At 47.8% G+C, this 23,269-nt stretch overlaps 2 protein-coding genes and 3 non-coding genes across 6 annotated transcripts; all 5 read left to right on the top strand.

Moving 5' to 3' along the window:
• The first annotated feature begins 2,478 nt into the window (after window positions 1-2,478).
• PABPC4 (poly(A) binding protein cytoplasmic 4) lies at window positions 2,479-17,119 on the top strand. Of its 2 annotated transcripts, XM_030038229.2 has the most exons (15): window positions 2,480-3,466; window positions 9,519-9,712; window positions 10,028-10,143; window positions 10,619-10,758; window positions 11,005-11,099; window positions 11,713-11,850; window positions 12,450-12,545; window positions 13,055-13,327; window positions 13,596-13,683; window positions 13,857-13,976; window positions 14,546-14,673; window positions 15,325-15,418; window positions 15,550-15,680; window positions 15,769-15,868; window positions 16,772-17,119. In XM_030038229.2, the coding sequence occupies exons 1-14, from the start codon at window positions 3,274-3,276 to the stop codon at window positions 15,853-15,855; spliced, it is 1,893 nt and encodes a 630-aa protein (XP_029894089.1). In that variant the 5' UTR covers window positions 2,480-3,273; the 3' UTR covers window positions 15,856-15,868; window positions 16,772-17,119. The 2 variants fall into 2 exon arrangements, with proteins under 2 accessions (XP_040985078.1, XP_029894089.1); XM_041129144.1 differs by lacking the exon at window positions 13,857-13,976 and having other exon boundaries at window positions 2,479-3,466.
• Window positions 12,170-12,301, top strand: LOC115352250. Its single transcript, XR_003927051.1, has one exon. It is a non-coding gene; the product is annotated as a small nucleolar RNA SNORA55 (small nucleolar RNA).
• On the top strand, window positions 12,826-12,958 carry LOC115352249. Its single transcript, XR_003927050.1, has one exon. It is a non-coding gene; the product is annotated as a small nucleolar RNA SNORA55 (small nucleolar RNA).
• LOC115352247 lies at window positions 14,112-14,240 on the top strand. The gene has a single exon (XR_003927048.1). It is a non-coding gene; the product is annotated as a small nucleolar RNA SNORA55 (small nucleolar RNA).
• Window positions 17,120-18,286: 1,167 nt separating the features above from the next.
• Window positions 18,287-22,145, top strand: PPIE (peptidylprolyl isomerase E). Its single transcript, XM_030038258.2, has 10 exons — window positions 18,287-18,366; window positions 18,442-18,540; window positions 18,731-18,774; window positions 19,430-19,456; window positions 19,654-19,735; window positions 20,330-20,430; window positions 20,559-20,682; window positions 20,766-20,951; window positions 21,534-21,676; window positions 21,769-22,145. The coding sequence occupies exons 1-10, from the start codon at window positions 18,336-18,338 to the stop codon at window positions 21,835-21,837; spliced, it is 906 nt and encodes a 301-aa protein (XP_029894118.1). The 5' UTR covers window positions 18,287-18,335; the 3' UTR covers window positions 21,838-22,145.
• Window positions 22,146-23,269: the final 1,124 nt, after the last annotated feature.

Genomic DNA, 23,269 nt, shown 5'->3' with positions numbered 1-23,269 from the left:
GGCCTGCCCTCTGCTGGTAAAATCCCAAAGCTAAGGAAGAGAAATCCTAAACTAAGCTCAGCATTTGGTTGAAAACTTGCCATCCGTGTTGAAAAATGGATGATCTTTTATGATGACCATCAGCGACTGAGATACCACTCAGACACACGGTAGCAGAGCAGCCTGGGAGGTCTCGGGGTGACAGGTCTCACACTAGCGTCATCGATGGGAATGGACTGGCGAGATGAAGACATTAAAAGATGTAACCTTTGCTCCAGGCACTGCTGAAGGTCTTGAGAAGGTGAACTGGGAGGATCTTGGGCACCGGTGGTCATCAGGAGCAGCTGCACTCGTGTGTTGAGGGTACCAAGAGCAGTGGGGTCCCTGGGGCAGTTTTGGGCCCCTGTGGGCAGAGGGTACCCCCAGCCCGTCAGTTCGTGTCAGCAGTGAAAAGGACCAAGGATGACACAGGACTGTAGTTGTCTGCATGGTGTCCCCTGGGAGGGAAGGGAAATGTCAATAAGTATGTTTCAAATAAAAGCCATTCTCAGTGTAGCCACAGCGGCTGCTTGCAGCCAAAGGGCGTTTTATGTGGAAACATGTTCTTCGAGCTCTGCTGTGTTTTGACTTTAGCTGTTAGAGTGGGAGCCATGCCGAACTCCTTCCACAGCAAGACGCTTGTCTCAGACCGTGGTTTCCCAGCTGAGGAGATGCCGGGCTGCAGAGGACTGAGCTGCGAAACAGCAGCAGGCGTTGGGCGCAATCCCACCAGTGTGTACCAGTGCTGCCTCCCAGCACCACCGGCTGTTGGGAGGAAGATGATGAGCTCAGGAGGAAGATGATTTGTGTCTTTAGAAAATAACCTGGGCTGAAAATATTGCAAAATATTACAACTTACTTTGCTATTGTTACCTTTTATTCTGCTACTCTCGACTATTCCACTGTAATGAAGGGATAGGTATCATATCCCTTTTTTATGATAACATCATATTCCACTTTTAAAGCAAATTAAAGGCAATGTAAAGTAGAACTGAAAAGTCACAGCAGACCAGCTACCAGCCTCTGTAGACTTAGTCCCCCTTAACAGGACATCCATGGTGCCTGAAGGTCACTGATGAATCACTGAATCCTGCGCTGCTGTGTCCTCACGGTCTGCTGAAGATGCTGGAAATAGATAATTACGGGTCTCCCCGGAGCTGAATCTCGTGAGCATGAAGCTGTGGGACAGTGGAGGGGGGTGAATCCTTCTCTTGTTCCAGCAGCTTTCTTCTGCATTCGGAGTTGTTCAACCCTCACCCTGGGAAGAGGGACTGACAGCTCGCTTCCACGGAGAGACGTTGAGGACCCTTGGTCCTGCTCCAGGGCGTCCCATGATGTGAGCTGGCACAGTGCCGGGGCTGCTGCAGGAACTCGCACTTATTTGAGGAAAAATTATGCTCTGGAGAGGAGGAGGCTGTGGGAACGGCTCCAGCTACGGCCGCTCCTCATCTCACCGGCAGCGACACCTCCAAAACAATAGCTTGGAGCAGCGAGAAAAAATTATCCCAGAGGAATTTTTCACTCTCCTGGTGCATTCCTCCGCTCGTCCTGCTCCTTGCCCCGATCCCAGCCCCTGGGCCCCTCATGTTTTGTGGCAGGACTGAGCTGCCCCACGAGACATCCGCATGCAGAGGATGGGGATGGGATGGAAAACAAGCCCAAGAACACCCTTCTGGGGGGTGTTGCTGCGGGTGTTTGTCCCTGCCAGCTGCCCGCAGAGGACCATTTTGCCCTAAATCTGGCCCGCCATCCTTGCGCGGGGACAAGACTCTGGTGTCAGTCGAGCTGCCACGGGATCGGTACGTGGACTGAGCCGAGAGACTGCACAGACGTCCTCCAAATGCCACCCGGGTGCCACTTCTCATGGCAACCACACAGATTTGAAGGATTAGGAAGCTGTTGCGCTTCTTTATGGGGTTGGTTGCTGGCTTGGGGGAGGTAGACCTGCCTGGGAGGCGAGGGGTGGATGTTGTGGAGGAAAACCAGGTCTCGCTGAGGAGCAGCGAGGGGCAGTGAGCGCCTGGCAGTGTGGCACGCGTTCATCGTGAGGGGCCAGAACCCCCCGGCGCACTGGGGATTCCCGGCCCTGGGAGCAGCTCGGAAAAAAATGGAGGCCCAGCCTGTCCTGGGGCATGTGAGGAAGCCGGAGCCAGGGCGACGGCAGGACAACCCTGAGGGGCCGCGGGCCGCCATGTCCCCGATGAGGGTCGTCGACCGGCGGCCCCCAAAATGGCGGGCGGGAGAACCGCGAGCCCCCTCAGCCGGGGCTGGCCCCGCCCCGCCTTCCCCTCGCCTCAGGCCGGCCGGGCGGGCGGTCCTCCCCCCCGCTGGGGTCGCTGCAGCGGGCGGCGGTGAACGCGTCGGGCGCCGGGGGTCGCTCCCCGCCGGGCCTCGCCGCCTCCTCTCCGCGGCACGGCGGCCCGCTCCGCGCCGTGCTCTTCTATGTGGGGCCCGCCGCCCGCCGCCCGCCTCTCCGCTCGCCCTCTCCGCTGAGTCGGTTCGGGCCCCCTCGCCGCCCGGCCGGGACCGCAGGGCAGGGAGGGCACGGGAAAGCGCGGGGGCGCCGGGCGAGCGCGGCTCCGGCCCGCTCCCTTCCTGTCAGCCCGGCCGCCCCTCTCGGCGCTCAACCGCCGCCGCGTGTTATTTATTGCCCCGCTAGAGCCGATCTATTTTACGTGTATATATCTATATCTAAAAAATATAAACCTAGCAGAGAAGGTTTAATTTCAGTAGAAAGGTTCGTATAAATATATACTACAGAGAGGATTATTTTTCCTATTTTTTTTTTTTTTTTTTACCTCAGAAAATCAAACGGCCTCTGCTCTGGAGAACTGGGGCTAAATTAGACTCTTAAAGCAAAATAAGGGACGTGGTTGTAGGGAGATCGAGGAGGGTTTTGCCCCAGCGCTGACGGGAGAAACGCTCAGGAGCCAGTGTATGAATTTTGGCTTCAGATCCGAGCCCCGCTCTCCTGGAGGCTTAACTTTGTTTTTTTCTGATTTCCCAGGCCTCTCCTCCCCCCTCAGCTGCTCTCTGTCCCGGGGCCTGGCGTGGCGGAGCAGCCGTCCCCGGTCACGGGCCTCCTGCCAGCCCCCCCTCTCTCCCAAGCTGTTTCTGCAGGCCCCTGCTTAGTGAGGCTTTTAAATAAGATTTTGAGTTTCCCCCCAGTTTAAATATTTACGTAAAGCTTGACTTAAAGAAACCCCAAGAATAAAGCCCTCTTAGTTCTCGGTGGGAGCGCGTGCTGGGTGGAAGATGAACACGGCAGCCAGCAGTTACCCGATGGCATCGCTGTACGTGGGTGACCTGCACCCCGATGTCACCGAGGCCATGCTCTACGAGAAGTTCAGCCCCGCTGGGCCTGTTCTCTCCATTCGGGTCTGCAGGGATATGATCACCCGTCGGTCCCTCGGGTATGCCTATGTCAACTTCCAGCAGCCAGCAGATGGTAAGTGACCTATGCAACCACATCTATGGCTTTTTTCCTTCACTTTTATTCACTTTTTTCCCCACTAATCCACACTGCTGTTGGCGTGTATTGCCATGTGGCTGTCCACCAAAATGTTAGTTACAGGGTAAGTAATCACTTGCTAGTGACTGAAGCTGGAATATTTTTTACTGCTTAGTGGCTACAAAATACTCTGCAAATGCACATCGTGGTAACATCTCTGATAGAGAGACCTCTTTCTCTCTTACTAATATTAAACTTTGGAGGCTTGCGTTTGTTCCTCGCATTAAGAGAATAATCTCCACTGTGTTCCCCGTGGTTCTCGTGTAGGTTTGGGCTATTTGTGTGGGTCTTTGTGCAGTCAGTCCTGGCAGAAAAAGTTGAGAGTAGTCAGCCCAGGTTGAATGTTCAGTTTGGCTGAGCCTCTAGCAGCCCACCCCCTCCAATTTCATATTTGGGAGATCTGGTGGACTGCAGGTTGCAGTGTTTGTGCAAGCAGCTGAATGGGTTTTCCAGTCTGGGAAGTGGTATTCTTGCATTAATGGGAAAGAAGATGTGTTGCTCAATGCACGAGAAACCAGGTTGTCTCACATGCAGAAGCCACATTGATTTGCTCTTGCCAGACTTTTTTTCATACTTTGATTTAGTTCCTGCTCAAGTAGGTATTCCAGAGCTGAAGCAGCAGTAGCATGTGAAAGATAGGACAGAGGAGGTCATTTTGGAACATGTCTTTTCTGGAAGAAAAATGGGTCAGTGTATTCTGCCCTAGTTTTCAGAGCCTTTGCTTGACTGGTGCAAGTTTATTGCTCTGTGCTGGGATTTAGCAGTATCTATATGTGATAGAGACATCCAAATGACAGATGAGAGCAAACTTTTCCAGTGAATTCAGAATCAATTCACGACAGCACAGACTTCAGCAGCATTTAAACTTTCCTTTAGCCTGTAGTAGGTTATTCTGCTTTACATTTTTACAGACAGCAGAGTGGGGTCTGTTTGCTGCACAGGGTAATATATTGACTTTGGATCAAAGTATTTGTTATGTAGAAAACAGAAACGTTACTACAAAATTGTATTCCTGCAAGCTAGCAGAGCTTCTGGGATTGAGCTCTTGGCTGGAATGTTTGGATTTTACGTAGTCCCTTGTGACTATGTGCCATCCTAGCTTCCATTCTCTCCCAGGTCAGAGTACCTTCTGCTCGTCCATTCCTTGGGATGTGGACTGATCTGATTGAGCACTTCTGATCCTTTCTCTTGCCAGGCTGATAAAAAGCTGGCTTGCACCCCAGTACATAATTTCTCGTTCTTGGAACTCTCAGAAGTGCTTTTTATGCAGGCTAAGCAATGTATTTGTTTTAAAATTTCTCAGTGAGAAGGGAAGAGCCTGAGAGCCTGTGTATGTGGTCCTCTCCTGATGACCCTGTCTGTGCTTGACTCCCTCTTATAAAACCACCTTGGTATGTTCATGTGCTGTACAAGCAAGGGTACAGTCACCCAGGCTTACCTGCCTTTGTCTAGGCTATGATCTCATTTACTTGCAGGATAAGAGAAATAAAAACAAGCAGCAGAAATAAAGCCAAGAAGGAACTCAGAGCTCAGATTAGATAAATGTTGGGGAGGTGGGGTGCAAAAGACTAGAGATAAAGTTCTCTTAAAGTAGAGAAGACCTGTATAAGAAGTGTAGTTATGATGTTAAAAGGGAAGAGTGGCTAGTCACATGTGCTTGCTTTAGCAGAAAAGTTCTGCTCCTTATACAGATACGAAGGCCGGTGGCCTTCCAATATATTTCAAGGTAATCTTTTATGGTGATAAATAGGCAGGAATTTAGAGGGAGGTTGCATCATTCTGGGCTCCTGGTGAGGCAGCAGACATTTTAGGAAGTCCCGGTACTTCAAGTGACACTTCGACAAAGTAAGTGGTGTCTTGTTACTGGTAGATCTTAGAAGGTCAAGTGATTTAAACCTAATCATTGAGTTAATATTGGGAAGGAGAAATACTCAAATTCCTCCTGCCCTTGTGAAGAGATCTCTTCTGAAATGCTACTAATTTCTTCTGTCTGGCAAACTGCAGTGTGTGTTACTTTGCATAAGTAAAAACAGCTGCTGTACGAAATGTAATGCAGCAAAACATAAACAGATAAAAGGTGAGCCCATTGGTGGTGTGTTGCAGTCTCTCTGAAACAAAGACCTGAATATGAAGAATATAATTTTTATTGTCAAATGCAGAAATTGGGATTGTTTTCAAGGTGGCAGTACACAGTACTGCCTGCATGAGGGCTTTCTGAGAGAAGGAGGGATCTGTATTTTCTTCCAGGAATGCATAATCAGAAATGCATTTGGACTTCATTTTACTAATCTGTGAAAAGATGGGGGGTGTTCTGTAGCACTGTAGGAATCTGTTTTGATTTATGGGTGATAGTAGATGCTACAAAATACCACTTAATCAGGAAGCTTTGTGCTCTGAAAACTTTTAGGGAGGTTCTTGTGGACACATTGTTGGTATGCTTGAAGTGGTAGCAGGTATTAAAGAAGTTGATACATGATAGTTTGCATTTCCCTGGCACCTTTTGTGGAAGGATGAGTGCTTTGTAAATCTGAAGAAAATGTTTTAACTTTTCTGTGTGGTAAGTAGGACTCTGTCCTTATGGCTAGAGAAAGTCCACAGAGCAAGTCAAGTAGCCAGAACTCTTCCCCACTACGTGGGGCCACCAGGCGCTCATTGTCACATCCTGAACATGCTCTGTACTTCCAGAGTTCCTGTGTCCAAGTTGATTCAAAGCTTGCATTTTTCTTTACATTTTTTGTTAGCTAATGGAGTGATGCTTGACCCTGGAAGGGGTTACTTTCTGGACATGCATTGTCTAACTGGTAGTCTGCTGCAGAGGTTATTTTTAGTGGAAATAAGCTCTGCTGTTTTTGATTGCAGTTCTTTGGTGTAGTAACCAGTGAATGCTGAATACTGAATCTGTCATACTGTGATAGGCAGATTAAGGAAACACTTGAAAGTTCTGGCTAGTTCAGGCTCAGCTGTGGTCGTTAATATTTATTCCTTTTGACTGTGAAGGGGGGAAAGAAAACAAACTTGTTTCATTTGAAAGAAAAGCTGAATTTCTTTTTTCATGTGTTCCTCATGCAGTTTAATTGCATTCCAGGGTTTCATTACACTGATAACAGTCATGATGTGACAACTCAGGTAATGAAGCAGAGAAACTTTAATATGGCTCTAGGGATAAGCTGTTCTGGAAGTACAGAGGGAACAGAACACTTCCCAAGCCAAGAAGGAACCCAGAGCTGGGTTAGATAAGCGTTGCTGAAGAAAGGTGTAGAAAAGTATAGATAAACTTTTTGTCTCTTCCTTAAAGAAGAGAAGACAATGTAAGAAGACTTGTGTAACATAAATGCAGGTGTGTAGTTAAAAGGGAAGAGCGGTTACTTACCTATGCTTATTGCCAACAGCATTTTGTTCTAGCTTCAGCAATTAAGGGATTTAAGTCTTTTCTGTATGCAGCCTCTCTTTTTTAAAAAAATAAGTGGTTAAATTTGTGCTATGTGCTTTTGTTGTTGGGTCTTTTTTGCTTAGTGATGTAAGCGAGAGTCCAGAGGTTTTCAGAGCAGCCATCTTTGCAGAATAAAACTCCTTGTGCAGAGTTTCTCATGGGTGAATCTTGGTGTGTGCATGTGGTTATCTGTCTTTATGCTGCTCAACCACAGCTGCTAATTCCAGCATTGTGTTAGCTCTGCATCAGGGAGCCTGTAGGGGAGATTAATTACTTTGAGGCCTAAGGCAAGCTGCAGGGAGTGTTCATATGCTTTCTCTATCCAGAAGGCTATGGAAGAGGAATGAAAAGGAAGCCTGAAAGAGGTTAAGAGTGTGTATAATGTTATATATGAGTTGCAGTTGAGTCTGCTGGAAGGATGACAGGAACCAGTGGGAGAGAAACAGATACAGGAACTGAAATGGCTGAAGCTTTGTGGCTTAAATAGCAGAAAATGAGAAGGTGTTTGCTCAGATGAAGGAAATGAATCAGATGTGCTTAGTCTGAGTCATTCACATAACTCATACTGATCCTTTACAAGTTTTCTTAGGTCCTGGTGTAATGTGATTGTGTTTCCACCTGTGGGTATGGCAGACCTTCCTCAAATCAGAGAATCCATCTAGGGCTTTCTTGTACCACTGCTCACAAGAAGTGTCTCAGTGAATTTCAAGCAGAGTATAAATGGAGTGGAATACTAGCAAGCTATTGAAAGAGCAGTGCAATAGTATCTGCTTAAGTATATGCTTAGGAAGCTTGAAAGAACTGGGAGTAAGTTCATAACTAGTCTATACCTTAGTAGCCGCTGTGGAGTGTCTCGCAGTTCCCTCTGGTTGCATGCCACTGCTTCATCTGGTTGTCACCTTTCAGCAGGAGCCCTGTTTCTGCTGCAAATGGTATATACAACTAGTTTGTGTCCTTGCCAACACATGCTTCTGGAGGACCTTTCCCTGCTATTAATAAACACTGCCAAATTTGACAAGCTGGACCAAGTCGCCTGCTGAAGTGCCTACTAGGAATGGACTGCAGGAAGAACCTCAGTTGCATTGATTCAGAGTAGCAGCTGAGGAATCATTTTAGCATGGCAGTTAATTGCATTTAACACCTTTGACTAAACAGAGCTAGCAGAGTCCTAGCAAGTATAACTTTCCTCCTCAAATTTTTTTATTTTTTTCCTTTTTGCAAGCCTGACTACTTCAGGAAAGAAGTCCAGCAGAGCTTGTTTCCCAGCTGGGTGTATGTGTGAAGGACTGGGGAAAATAGTGATGGCACCACTTCAATTTAAAAAGCAACACCACCACAAAACATTTCAAAGCACATGAAAAATTCTGAGAAACTTGAAGCAGTAGTTGAAGCTGACTTTGGGGTAGGGAGTGCAGGAGACTTTTGTAGGCAATGTCCCACTGGAGACCCTAGAGATATTTCCGTGAAATGCCAAGTAGTTACTCTGGCTGTGGTAGCAAAGTCACGTGAAAGAAGGTGTTCAAATTGGCATTTTCCTTGAATTTGCTGCTCCTGAAATCTACTCAGCAAGTATCACTGGATGAAGGTGGCCTGGAAGAACTGAGCCAAACAGATTTGGAAAACGTGGGTTCTGCCCTGTTAATATTCCTTGATTTTAATGCCTGTCTATCCCCCTCTTTCCCTGCTTCATGCTGGGAATTAACAGTCTTTTTTTTTTTCCTCTGTTCGCTCCATGCTGGGAGTGTTTTCTGGCACAGAAGAGTCCCAAGCATCTCAATTTTATGAACAAGATCCTAATGTGTGTACGTAATGATCCTTTTAATATACCAGTAGGTAGCAGAAATAGAATCATGGAGGGGGGGGTTCAGTGTAGGTTAGAATGACAGTGCTGGGGTTTTAGAGTTTAGATAAACAATTCCCTGTTAATCAGATTGGGTATACGGACTTTTTTCCAGAGTTTTGTCCACTCTTGCTGTCATCTTTAGATTGAGCAACTTGGGAATCATTTTTTGGCCACGTAAGTTACAGAGGCTGACTCATGTCTTCTTCCCAGCCAGCCATGTGTTCGTGCTCTTTCCCCCTGACCTGATAGGGAGATGATCCTTTTCTCTTAATAGAAATAAGTGCGGGTAGATGTGAGCTTCATGAAAAGCAAACAAGCCAAACAGTCACTTTTGTTACTTCCCTTTTTTTCCCCAGGGTTTCCTGTATTTCCTTTCCTTCTTTGGGTGGAGCAATTTATCTTTATAATAATTAAGAATATAACTAATAAACTCCAGGAGTTTTGAGATTCATTTTGCTGTGGTGGTTAAAACATCAGTATAATGTAAATTTAAAATAGTCTATCAAACCTATTATATGCCTAAACCTGTCTAGTGACTGTGCTGCAAAGAGGTCCCTTGAAACATTAAGTTAAAAAGTCATTGGAATTGGTTGCCCATGATATTACCCCAAATGTCTCCATGAGCTGAGTAAAATTCAGAGAAAACGATCACCCACATGATGGAAACCTTTATTCTTTAACAAACCACAGAAATCTGTTCTTGACTTCTCTTGCAGCTGAGCGTGCTCTAGATACCATGAATTTTGATGTGATCAAAGGAAAACCCATTCGCATCATGTGGTCTCAGAGGGACCCCTCCTTGAGGAAGTCAGGGGTTGGGAATGTCTTCATTAAGAACCTGGACAAATCCATTGATAACAAGGCACTTTATGACACATTCTCAGCGTTTGGGAATATTTTGTCCTGCAAGGTGAGATGTGGTTACTTTGTCCAATTCTGTTATAGCAGTGACATGATCAGACATGTCCAACGTAGGAAGCGAAAGGGCCACCTTTCACCAAGTGAGGAGTGAAGTCTCTAAAAGGCAGAGTTGACCAAAAGGTCAGGGATTGCTGAAGTTACGTCAGATTTGGTCATGAAGTGCGCAAGTCTGAAACACAGATAATGTCTTCCTAGTGTAGACCCTTGGCAGTAGCCTATTTTCTTGTGCTGGCCTTGTGTCTGAGCGTGACAGAGGAGAAAACATGTTGAGAGCTGACATTTTGTTTTCCTTTCCCATATCTAGGTGGTGTGTGATGAGAATGGCTCTAAGGGCTACGCATTTGTGCACTTTGAGACCCAGGATGCTGCAGATAGAGCCATCGAGAAGATGAACGGCATGCTGCTAAACGACCGCAAAGTGTGAGTGTCACAGCCAGAAGCAGCAACGATCGCATGAACCGTGATGCATCTCGGTATTAACAGGGACACACAAGGCACTGGTTCTCCTGGCCCAAGCCTTGGCCTGCTACCTCTCCACTACAGGGCTGGTGAGTGACCCTGCCCAAGCCATGGCCTGCTACCCCTCCATTACAGGGCTGGTGGGTTTCCCTAACCAAGCCTTGATTTGCTACCTCTTTGCTAGTGGGCTGGGGTGGGTTTCTGTGGCCAATACTCTCTCCACTGCAGAGCTGGGTGGGCATCTTTGGCCGACCATAGGACAGGTGATTTTTCTGGTTGGTCTGTGGCCTGTTTGTCCTTCTGTTCTGCTGTCACCCTTTCTTGTCCCCATTCCCAGCTTCTACTACACACTCATTTTTTGCCTTGCTGCAAGTCACACATGTTTTTCCACTCTTGAAAACGAGCTGCTCATGGGGATTTTCCTTCTTTCTTACAGATTTGTTGGGAGATTCAAGTCTCGTAAAGAGCGGGAGGCTGAGTTGGGAGCCAAGGCAAAGGAATTCACCAATGTTTATATTAAAAACTTTGGGGATGACATGGATGATGAAAGACTAAAGGAGCTCTTCAGCAAATATGGTAAATACAGAAACACTTGTAATGAGGCTGTGAATTTCATGACCCATGGTAGTTTAACAGTTTACCTGGGTCACTTTGAGGCTGAGGAATACAAAGAGTTGAGGTGTGGGTAGTAGTTGTGCCAAATGTTGGACAGGAGGCAGAGACTGACCAGCAGGTGAGAGAGAGAGCTGGGACTATTATATGGAGTTTAATAGTCTTGAAATAGTTTTATGATATTTTACTAACCCTGTGCTTTGGTAACAGGTAAAACTCTGAGTGTTAAAGTGATGACAGACCCCACCGGAAAATCCAAAGGCTTTGGCTTTGTAAGCTTTGAAAAGCATGAAGATGCTAACAAGGTATGACCAATTTTTATGCTGCTTGGGTATCTTCGGAGAAGAAAAACTTACTTGGTTTATCATAGGAGCCTATTACTAAAATGAGAGAAAATTCTGCCTCAGGCATAACCTTTTCTAGATGTGTGAACGTGGAAACCTTTTGCACCTCACTAGTTTGATGTTCAAGGGTAACTTGGCATTTCTCCAAATTACTAGATCCACACAAAATGCAGTGGTATAATCAAGAATGTTAATTGCTGAAGAAATACTACAATGCAGGGCTTAAGGAGGAGGAAGATATCTGGAGTGAGAACATTGCTTAGAAATGGTCTTCTCTAAGTAGTATGCTAGTTAAAATTTGGCCTTGTTTGCAAGAAGGGGTGGGGATAAATTCACAAGTTGCTGTTTGTCCAGCACTTAGAGTGGTGGTGTCAGCATGGTCTCTCCTGATAACTTCAGTTTGTCTTTAGTTAGCCATTGTTACACGGAAGTGGCGCAAAGGTAATGCAGCAACCTTGGTTTATTGGCTAACAGGCAGGGGTACAATGTGAGCTTTGAACAGTCCTGTTCTTAACAGGATCAGGTGCTGTCTCGCTTCAGCAGTTGACAGTTTCCTCTTGAACCCTCTGTCCAGGCAGTAGAAGAAATGAATGGAAAGGATATCAATGGGAAAATGGTATTTGTAGGCCGAGCACAGAAGAAGGTCGAGCGCCAGGCAGAGCTGAAACGGAAGTTTGAACAGCTAAAACAAGAGAGACTCAGCCGGTACCAGGTGAATAGTCTATTCCTTTAATGAATTTAAGCACTGTTTTCAGTCTATTGGCAGACTTGAAAGGAGTTGACAAAGTAATCCGTCATTGTCCAATAAGATATCCTGGGAGTTAAAATGTAAAGGTGACTCCTTGATATTTGGGGGCAAAGGGGGCATCAGGGCGCATAGTCTTGGCAATGAAATGTTTAGGAGGACATAAGAAAACAGTCACGCAGGCTCCTTTATTTTCGGATGGGGATACCTAGAAGGATGGTAAGAGACAGCATAACCCTATACTGTTGTCTTTCTAATTTATGGCAAAACTGGGTCACGTCAGATGACATCTGAATCTTTCCCACTCCTTGCGATATAGTGCTGACTGGAGACATGCAATGCCACAGGAAAGCAGAGGAAATCCAGACAAGCTCCCTTTCACCACAGTGGGACTTGTCTCTACGCCTTTGCAATATTTATCGCCTTCAGCTTTGGGTGGTATGAAAGGAACATTATGCTAAATTAAGAGTTTTCAGACACGTTACAGCTCTGGCAGACGGATGCTAACAGTCGAGGTGCTCAAGATTTTCTTTGTTATGAATGTCTTATTGTTCTCTCCCTTCTAGGGTGTTAACCTATACATTAAAAACCTAGATGACACTATAGATGATGAAAAACTGAGGAAGGAGTTCTCACCTTTTGGGTCAATAACGAGTGCCAAGGTATTGTGGGGTTTGGGAGTATTTGGATTTTAAAGCCTGAAGAAGGAACTTTTATTGACATGGGATTGAAGAGCAGTTCTTATATCCCTGGTCATTGTGGTCCTGAGAACATCTGGACTAGTAAATACACAGATTTCTTTGGGTCTCGGTGGGATTTTACTGAAAACTTACTTGTTTCGTTCCCTCATGAAAAGAGGGAGGCAGGAAGTGGCAAACATGCTTGTTTGAGGTGACTGCCAATAAGCATGAAATGACATTTCCCTATATGTGTTTAGAGGCTGCACCAAATCTTTCCCATTCCTTACTGTGCAGTGTGGGCCTGGGGACACATGGTGCTTACAGAAAAGCAGAGTAAATCCAGACAGGTGACTTCTCATTCACCAAGTACCTGTCTCTACACCTCTGCAACAGTTATGTCCTACCTGCCTGAAATCTGACATTGAAAAAATATGGATTCTTAGGCTAAGTTCTTTTACTGGTACTCCACTAGCAATTGATCTTTACTGCAGGTGATGCTGGAAGATGGACGGAGCAAAGGGTTTGGCTTTGTCTGCTTTTCCTCTCCAGAGGAAGCTACGAAAGCTGTGACAGAGATGAATGGGCGAATTGTGGGCTCAAAGCCGTTGTATGTTGCACTTGCACAAAGGAAAGAGGAGCGAAAGGCCCATCTAACTAATCAGTATATGCAGCGCATTGCTGGGATGAGAGCCTTGCCTGCCAACACAATCATTAATCAGTTCCAGCCTGCTGCTGGGGGATATTTCATGCCTGCTGTGCCCCAGGTGAGCTGAGCTGGTGTTGTTTTTTTAACCTGTCTTGGAGCTTTGATGGCTCAGCTGTAGTAATCTCCTTGAGCCTTTCTTATGCCTATAAGCAAATAACTCCTAATGAGGGGTGCAGTCAGTGGAGTTAATTCTGTGACTTCCCGGCTGCCTGTTCTCTTAATGCGAATTGAGTGTTGAGTCCTGGCAACAACTGCCAAAACATGTTGTAAACAATGTTTGTTACTCACTTAGATGTTGCCTCTGAGCTTGTCTGATCTTTCTGCAGGCTCAGAGCAGACCCACTTACTATGCACCCAATCAGATGACGCAGATGAGACCCAACCCACGCTGGCAGCAAGGGGGAAGACCTCAAGGTGGGCATGCTAGAGACAACATTTTGGTTGTATGACCCTTTTGGCTCTACTTTCCAACAAGAACAATGCATGCTTTCCTTTCCATGCACAACCCCAACCTGCTTCCTGTAGCTGACTGTCCTGACTTGCCAGTCGGTTCTGTTTTGAGGATTTCCCCTCATTTCTTCCATTAGGCTTCCAGGGAATGCCAAATGCCATGCGCCAGTCTGGACCACGGCCAGCACTGCGCCATCTGGCCCCTGCCGGCAATGCTCCGGCCTCTCGTGGCCTCCCTGCCGCTGCCCAGCGAGTTGGTAAGGTGTCTGCCTCCCAGGCTCTTCCCCTTGTCTGTGAGGGAGGAGGATGCTATTGAGACTTGACTTCTTACTTCCAAAGATGGTTGTCAGATACGGATAACCAAAGGCCACCTGGAGCAAGGGGCAGAGACAGCACCTGAATCTTTCCTATTCCTTGCTGTGCAGTGCGGGTCTGGGGACAGTTGGTGCTACAGCACAGCAGTGGAAATCCAGATGGGTTTCCACTGGTTTGGAACTCATCTCTACACCTCTGCAACATCTACCACTCACAAAAAAAAAATAAAAAGGCTGTGTAGGTTATGGATATTGTTCTCAGAGTAGAGCATCCAAATTCACTTTATGCCAGTGAATAGCTAGAAAATACCTTGAATGCAAGATGTGGAATCCATGGTTTAGTTTTAGGGAGAATAGCCCCTTCCTGAAGTAGCCAGTTGCATTTTGGAGACCAGTTTCTAAAGAAGTATTGCTGTGCAGAGTATAGTTTGAATTCAGCTGTTAATATCAGACATCCCAACTTGCTTCCACGTTGCTACAGGTGTTTGTAATTCTGTTCTCTTCTTTTGCAGGCGTTGGCACCGCAGCACAGAATTTAGCTCCTCGTCCGCCTGTAGCTGCCCCTGCTCCCAGAGCGGTTCCTCCTTATAAATATGCCTCAAGTGTCCGCAGCCCACACCCAGCTGTACAGCCTTTGCAGGTAACACAAGGGTCTGGGCTGTGAAGTCCCTGCACTTACTGCAGTCCAACAGGTTTTACATGCAACTGAAGTGTTTTTACAGAAACTTCAAGCTACTTTTATAACCCAGACAGGCATCATAATTTGGAATTTAAAAACCTGGCAGTTTTACCTTTGCCGGGGCAACCTGGTTGGTTTATCTGTCTTGTACTTGCAAGCCATTTTTTACCCAGATTTGCTGTTAGGATCTTTTTTTGGTTCTTTGCTTGCCCGTTTTGCAACCATTCATTCTCTCACCTCTTTGCCATATCCTCACTAGGGTATCACTGAAAGCACAGTTTGCTTCTCCCACAAACCTCTATGTTGTAAAAAAAGCAGGCGTGGATGTTGCTCTTTCTCAATTGCAATATTTGTCTCACAATGTTTGATCCAGTTTTTGTAAGATATTTACAGTGCCCGTGTGTGACATTTTAGGCTTTTGAGTTCAGGACTTGGAGGGAGCATGTTTGTGAACTAAGGGCACCTTATCTGTCCTTTTCTGAAACTTAAGTCTCCTGTAGGCTTGACAAAGGTTGTGTTTTGGAAGGAGGGAATATCTTATTATTGTCTCTAAACATGAAGCAATCAGCCTAGTATCTATTTCAGAACCCTCATGTCTGCCCTTCTATATAGGCACCTCAGCCTGCAGTACATGTGCAGGGACAGGAACCACTAACGGCCTCCATGCTGGCTGCTGCCCCTCCCCAGGAGCAGAAACAGATGCTGGGTAAGTGAAATTCCAGTCCTTACAGACTGCATTTTACTTTGGAAATCCCCTCAGGTTTCAAAGATGACTTTTTAATTGAAACTCAGCTATGTGAACTCCTTTTTTTTTTTTTTTTTCCCCCCCCCCCCCAGGGGAACGTTTGTTCCCTCTGATTCAAGCTATGCACCCCAGCCTTGCAGGGAAGATCACAGGAATGCTGCTAGAGATTGACAACTCAGAGCTGCTGCACATGCTCGAGTCTCCTGAGTCCCTCCGGTCAAAGGTAAACTGGCTTGTTCCTTTAGATGGGGTGGATTGTGGGAGGCTTTGGTCAAGAGAGCAGGTCTCACTAGGTAACTTGTCTCCCCGAGGTGGAGGAGGCTGTTGCGGTGTTGCAGGCTCACCAAGCCAAGAAAGAAGCTGCCCAGAAGGTGGGCGTGGTTGCTGCTACCTCTTAAACCAGGAAGACTGGTGAGTGTCTTGGTCCTTAGCTTCAGTTAAAAGCTTCCAGAATCAGAGTAAATAAAGCGTGATTGTTAGTGAATGCAGCCAGCCTGGAGGCCCCCGTAGGCCTGCGCAGCACTTGTCTGATTTCAGTCTACTCTTTAAAAAAACAAAACAAACAAACAAAGCCCCCTAAGGTAGTTTCTTCCAACGGAATCCTTATTGTAAAAGCTTTACAAATATTCTGCAGAAATCTTACTTTAATTAAGCACCAGAAAGATGGTGCACAAGTCCCTGAAGTGTTCCTAGCAGTTGACATGTCAAGGAAGGAATAATGTATTGAGATGAGTCTTGTGAAACTGCTAATCTGGGAAATAAAATGAGAGACACAAGATGCCCTAGTGACTTTGAGGCTAAATAGGCTGTTAATACCCATTCCTTATCCTGACAATCGCCTGCCTACAGTATATGTTAAAGTGCTGGTGTCAGGAATGTCATTTCACTGCATGGGTCTCTCCAAGCAAATGCTGCCTCCTGTGTTTTGGAGCTGGCTCTTGTTCAACTTCTGAGTAAGGTTTTTGATTCTTTGAATGTCTCTTGCTTCTGATGATCCACTTTTTCTGCGGGTTGTCTGGAATTGATGTCTTCAGTACTTCTTGTGAAGCTGCTGTGGTCAGATGTCACAACTCGTAATGGTGAAGAATGATGAGGGTTCTTAGGTTTTCATCCAGTGGCTCCAGTCGCTGGCTTCTTTGCTAAAGAATTTGAGCTTGCTGTCAGATGATCAGAAATGGGTATTATTCACAACTGCTAACAGCTTCTCTGTACCTTGCAAATTATATTGGAGTCCTTATGGCTTGTAATGCTGGGAAGTTCACCAGCCTGGAGCAAGGTGTGCTGTAACTTGTCTGTCTTCCTCTTTTCCTCTAGGATGCGAAGAAGCCAAATAGTCCCTTCATAGACATCAGCTCGAGATGTTTGAAGATTCTTTACTGTCCTGCAGATCTCAATGCCATGCATCATATCACATAGTTAAATTGCATTTTGTAAATTAATCTTTAAGATCTTATTTAAAAAGCTGACTGAAGCTCTAGATTTCCAAAACCAGAATTGGGCTTGCAAGCTTTTCCTTTGTGGTCAGAACAGAGCTCCCCTTTGTGTCTTCTAAGGAGGACATTGAGGATTTTAGGTTGAAAGTATTTTGTGGTTTTGGTTTTAACTGAACAATCCAGTTTGGAAAGTCTGGAAAGCATTTATCAATAAAGGAATAAACTTTCACTGTGTTTGTCGCCTTTTCTCTTTGATAAGAAAATGTGATATGGCTTAGTAAAATTAAACTGATGGGCAGTTGTCATATGATTGATACATTAAAATTGATTTAATTGAGTTATTCTACCTGTTAATTTTGGACAATCACTGTTTTGAAGCTGCTGTGTTAAAATTACGCCACAAGCCACTTATGTTGGGTTTGGTTAGTGTCTGAATGGGTGATGACTGTAAGTGGTGATGTGGGTTTGGGAGGTATTTTTTCAAGTGAAGTGTGGAAGGGGTTTGGCTCCCTGTTCATCATCTGCTGGAGAGAAGCTTTTGCTGTTCTTTGTGGGTATGTCTATGTTTTCCTTCATGGTTGTGTTGCTATTTTATACTCTAAAGGTGGCTGCATTTTGACAGTGGGGTTGAATGCTTTGTAAACTATTTTGGGGGCTAAAAAGTGCAGTAATTCTGAAAGACTACAGCTAGCTAACACACCTTGTTTACCCTGAGTAAGGTTTTTGATTCTTTGAATGTCTCTTGCTTCTGATGATCCACTTTTCTGTGGGTTGTCTGGAATTGATGTCTTCAGTACTTCTTATGGAGCCGCTGTGGTCAGATGTCACAACTCGTAATGGTGAAGAATGATGAGGGTTCTTAGGTTTTCATCCAGTGGCTCCAGTTGCTGGCTGCTTTGCTAAAGAATTTGAGCTTGCTGTCAGATGATCAGAAATGGGTATTATTCACAACTGCTAACAGTTGTGAAGAGGGGTACAGGCCTGCTCCATAGCGGAACTGAGGCTTAATTTGTGTTCGGAAAAGACTAGAAGCTGGTGGCTGGAGCGTCCCGGGAAAGCAGAAAGCATTTCTGACTGTAAACGCTACTTTGCCCGTCTGTCCTTTTTTTTTTTTTTTTTTTTTTTTCTTTTTTTTTTTTTTTCCCTTGGCACTCAAATAAGCAAGAATCCCCCTTGAAAAAAAAGCCGCGCGGGGAGCCCAGCGCCCTTGCAGCACCTTGTGCCTGTTTCCAGAGCGGCCCGACGCCCGTGTGGCCCCGGCCCCGGCCCCGGCCCCGGCCCCGGCCCCGGCCCCGGCCCCGGCCCCGGCCCCGGCCCCGGCCCCGGCCCCGGCCCCGGCCCCGGCCCCGGCGGAGCGCAGCCCAGCCCAGCCCAGCCCCGCGGAAGGGCGGTCGGTGGGGGCGGTCGGAGCCGCCGCGCTGTTCCGGGGCGGGCCGGGCGCTAAGATGGCGGCCACCAAGCGGGTGTTGTACGTAGGTGAGTGCCGGGGCCGGGGGTTTCCCCCGAGCGGGGCCGGGGTCCGCCGGCGGTAACGGCTGATCCGGCCCGCAGGCGGGCTGGCGGAGGAGGTGGACGAGAAGGTGCTTCACGCCGCCTTCATCCCCTTCGGGGACATCACCGACATCCAGATCCCGCTGGACTACGAGACGGGTGCGTGGGCCCGGGGGGGGCCGGGACCGGGAGCTGCCGGGAGACGCTGTCTGCCGTCGGAGCGTGCCCTCGGTGGGGAGCGAGCTCTCCCGGGTGGGGTGGAGGGACGGGACGGGACCCGAAGGTTGCTGGGTCACCGTGGGACCGGTGTGTCTTTGCTGGCCGTGACCACTTGCTTCCCTCTCTGCAGAAAAGCACCGGGGATTCGCCTTCATTGAATTTGAGCTGGCAGAGGTGAGAAAGGGGCAAATAACTTGAGGCGCTCGGGCCCTCCTCGTCCTCCCCTGATGTTTTGGGGCTGGATCCTCTTCTCCTCGGAGACAGCAGTGTTGCAGTTGATGGAAGCAGGCGGGGGTTACCGGCCACAGCCTCGGATCGCTCTCTAGCAACTGGAGCTGCTGTTCTGCCGCTTTTCACGTTTTCTTTTGGGCTTTTCCCAAGTTCCCGCTTTTCCCATTTTCATCTGGGCTGAAGCATGGCCACTGCCAGCCTGCACTGCTCCCCTGCTGTCCCTGGAGCTCAGCAGCGGTGTGGGGGGTTCTTGGCTTTGTGGGGAGCACGGGCTGTCCTATACTTACCTGCTTATAATCTCTCCTGGGCTTCATACAGGAGATCTCTCTTCTCCTCTCCCAAATATTGGTGTAAGTGATAAAGCACCATATGTAAAATGGATTGGTTGTGGGAAGATGAACCCCAGACGCTGCTTCAGATACAGCTCCTGCAAGATCCATCAGATTTTACAGCCCTGGGCTAGATGAGATTTAGGAAAACAGTCCTTTGGCCATCTTTTTTGCAACAAAATGCTGGGGCACGTGTATGCTGAGCCTTGTTTTTAAAGGTAGAGAGAGAAGAAACAATAATAATGATTTTTCTTTTGCTTTTTTGGCAGGATGCAGCGGCAGCTATTGACAACATGGTACGGACCCTGTTCCCACTTGCCCGTGGAGATGCGTGGCTGTGCCATCTTCCCAGTAGCATGGAGCGAGGCTCTGTGTGGCGTGGGCTACGTGGAGAAAGCGATCTCTGTTTTCCCCTGACCTCTGCAGGGATTTTGGGGGGCACAGTGATTTTTTACCTTTTGGTGGGCTTTGTTCTGCTTTTTTTCCTCTGCAGAACGAGTCTGAGCTCTTCGGCAGGACAATTCGTGTGAACTTGGCCAAACCAATGCGAATTAAAGAAGGATCATCCAGGCCTGGTGAGTTGGTGCCTGAGAGGGGGGAACATCCCCGTGGATGTTCAGAGCTTCGTGCATCTGCCTTTCTGCTTTCCCAGACGCTGAGGGAGAGACCTTTAGAGGCTCTGCCTCCCATTTCGGGATCTCGAGGATCTCAACAGCATCCCAATAACCAAAAATATTCCCCAATTCCTTGGAAACGCTCTTAGCTGCACTTCTGATTGCCTTCGTGCCCTCTGACAGAGGGCACAGCACACACAAACACACATGCCAGGCAAAATTACCCACACATCTGGCCACATCTGTAAAAGTGGATGGGGCCAAGGCCATGCCGAGCAGTTGCCCTGCATGGGGGTAGTTGCAGTGAACAGGCTGAGTTTTCCGTACTCAGTGATGTGTGGCACCTCTGGGAGGAAGAAGAGATGACTTTGTCCCTTATTTCCCCACACGCCGTGTCTTTTGGGGTAGGCTGCTGCCAGCCGAGTGCTCCCATGTCTCGGGTGCGATCCTGCTGGCAGCACTGCGCAGTGCCCTGACCTGTACTGCCACGTGCATGCTCACGCGTGGCCCTTTGGTTTGGTTCCTGTGCTCTGACCCTTAATTTTGCCATCGCAGTCTGGTCGGACGACGACTGGCTGAAGAAGTTTTCGGGGAAAACTTTGGAGGAGAACACAGAGGAAGGAGGAACAGAGGCCCCCAAAGCAGAGGTGCAGGAGGTAGGAAAAACAACCAGAGCCGTCTGCATCCTTGCTGTTCCGAAGGCTGACAGAGCACGGGGCCAGCCATCTCTGGAGGCAGAGCAGAGGAATGTCATCTCAACTTGCTTTTTTCTTTTCCTGCCCAGGGTGAGCCTCCTGCCAAGAAATCCCGTGTCAACCCTCAGGTTTACATGGACATCAAGATCGGAAACAAACCTGCGGGGCGGCTGCAGATCCTCCTCCGCTCAGATGTGGTGCCCATGACCGTAGGTGAGGAGAGGGTCAGTCTCCCCAGGGTGGTGGCTTCCAGCTGCGACGCAGCTCTCACCTCTCTCCCCCTTGCCCCTAAACAGAGAATTTCCGCTGCCTCTGCACCCACGAGAAAGGCTTCGGCTTCAAAGGGAGCAGCTTCCACCGCATCATCCCCCAGTTCATGTGCCAGGCCGGCGACTTCACCAACCACAATGGCACCGGAGGCAAATCCATCTATGGGAAGAAGTTTGATGATGAAAACTTCATTCTCAAACACACGGGGCCAGGTAGACCCGTCTCCCCAGGCAGGGACTGGAGAGCAAGATGGCTCAACATCATCTAGGGGCCACACTTGGGCTGTTTTCACCTAGATTGCGTTGATAGTAGCAGCCCTGAATGATAATCTACGTTGGCCAAATGCTTCTGCAGTGTCAGACTGTTGCATATCGCTGGCATTGAGCAAGCAGAGATGGATCGTTTGCTTTCCATCCACGGAGTGTTTATTTCCAGTATTACATAATGGAGAAAGAATTTCAAAGCTGCTTTCCTGTTTGATTTTAAAGGAGGAATGTCACAGCGTGACTATGAAAAGCAGCAAAAAGCAAGCAGGTTTATCTTCCTACAAACAGCTTTTCTATTACTGCAACTAAAAATAGATGAGCAATCTTTACCCCTTTCTATCTTTCATGCTTGCAAGTGTTTCTCTCTTGACATAATTGGTTTCCAGTTGTTTCTGTGGAGTTTAATATTCAGAGGCTCTCCTAAAACTGGCAGTGTTTTGCAGGGCATGGGAATGGGTTTGGGTCAAAATCACATGCTGGAGCTCATTGCTCCTTCCCCAGCCGTAACACTGCACTTTTTGATCACAGGGCTGTTATCGATGGCAAACTCTGGCCCAAACACCAACGGCTCCCAGTTCTTCATCACTTGCGATAAAACAGACTGGCTAGATGGGAAGCACGTGGTGTTCGGGGAGGTGACGGAGGGCATGGACGTGGTGCGGCAGATCGAGGTAGGTGCCCAGCAGCAGGGCGGTCGGGGCAGAGCCGACCTTCCTGCCCTTGGACTTCATGCCTTTAATTCCTACTGCTCTTTTTCTCAAAGGCTCAGGGCACCAAAGACGGGAAACCGAAGCAGAAGGTGATTATCTCAGACTGCGGGGAGTGCCCGTGAGCTCAGCTCTTGGAAAGGGCTGGATCGGGTGAGCCTGGCCAGGAGGGGCCGGGGAACCAGCTGGGGTGGGAGAGCCCCGCGACCCCCCGGCAGTGCCCAAGCTCCCGCGGCTTCTCTCGAAATTCCCTTGCAAAGCTTGGTGTGAATGTGCCTGCGGACAGCGCTGCGGGGGGACTGACCCACCTGAGTATAAATCGCTTCTCAGCCTGCGCCAACCTGTGCTGCCCCGAGCAGGGCAGGGCTGGTTCTGCTGCTGTGTTCCAGAAAGACTTTATGTTTGGTAAAAATAAAACCTAGTTTTAAAAATACTGAGGACCTACCCCTGGCTGTTGAATTCTCACCATGTGAGGATGGTCTTTGCTTTTGAGCAAAGATGCTTTTTTTGTTGTTTTTTTTTTGCATTTGCCCTCATCTTCTCACATCCAGTGCCTAAATCCTGGCTCCAGGGGAAGCTTGCCAGGGCAAGAAGAGCAGAGCCGAATCTCTCATGCTTTTTCCACAGCAGGATCTCGTGGAGGAGTTTTTGGCATGTCCCTTGCTCTGTAGTGTCCTTTCCCATCAGCAGAGGGAGGTAGGTCTCTGGCTGGCGGCCGTCCTGCTGGGAAGCCAGCCCGATCCAACTCCATCTCCATCCGAGAAGGAGGGCATTTACTGGGATGTGTAAGTGGGAGAACAAGATCTGGACAAGAAGCACCAGGAAATGAAGAAGCCTTTTGGGTGATGAAGAAGGAAAAAAAAAAAGTGATGAGGCTGTAGGAAGGGGTTTAATTTCCAAACTCTGGTTTGCAGAGTGGGATAGCCACGTACATTTATAGTTCCCATCAGTGGGTAGCTCTGGCCGTGCACCACAAAGGTAACCACATCGGTGGAAAGTGATTGATTTGGGGTTTTCTATGAAATTATGGCACTGGGTACTTCTGGGAATGTGTGATTGTGGGGAGGAAGGGATTTGTGGTTTTGAGCTTGCGCAGGTGTTGGCAGGAGGGATGGGGCTGCCAGGGCAGAGAGGAGGGTCAGGTATGTGGGGCTGAGGTGTAGGGGATGTGTTTAAGAGCTTGTGCAATTGGGGATTTTCGATTTTTGCCAGCCCAGCTGCTCACAGATATCAGGGGTGTTGCTTTTCCATAATAAACACCAGGTTGCCTTTATGCGCTTGCTGGTTTTCCATGCCGTTTGGGGGTCATGCATTGCCCTACAACTGGGACAAGATGAGACACGGGCACTCAGATGTGACTCCTGACAAACACAGAAACCAACCCAGCATTTCCCTTCCTTGCTCACTTCTTTTTATCATTTATATCTCAAATTTTTGAAGACAGTCCTTGCAGACACCTTCAGCAACACCAGAACCAGGGAGAGCCCTCGCTCGACAGGGGAGTCGATGGAAGCCCTGGGCTTTCTCTCTGTTGAACGCACCACGTCGCACAGAGCC

The sequence above is a fragment of the Aquila chrysaetos genome, chromosome 16 (assembly GCF_900496995.4).
Source record: "Aquila chrysaetos chrysaetos chromosome 16, bAquChr1.4, whole genome shotgun sequence".
Taxonomy (NCBI): Eukaryota; Metazoa; Chordata; class Aves; order Accipitriformes; family Accipitridae; genus Aquila; species Aquila chrysaetos.
This window is presented reverse-complemented; position numbering and strand designations above follow the sequence as displayed.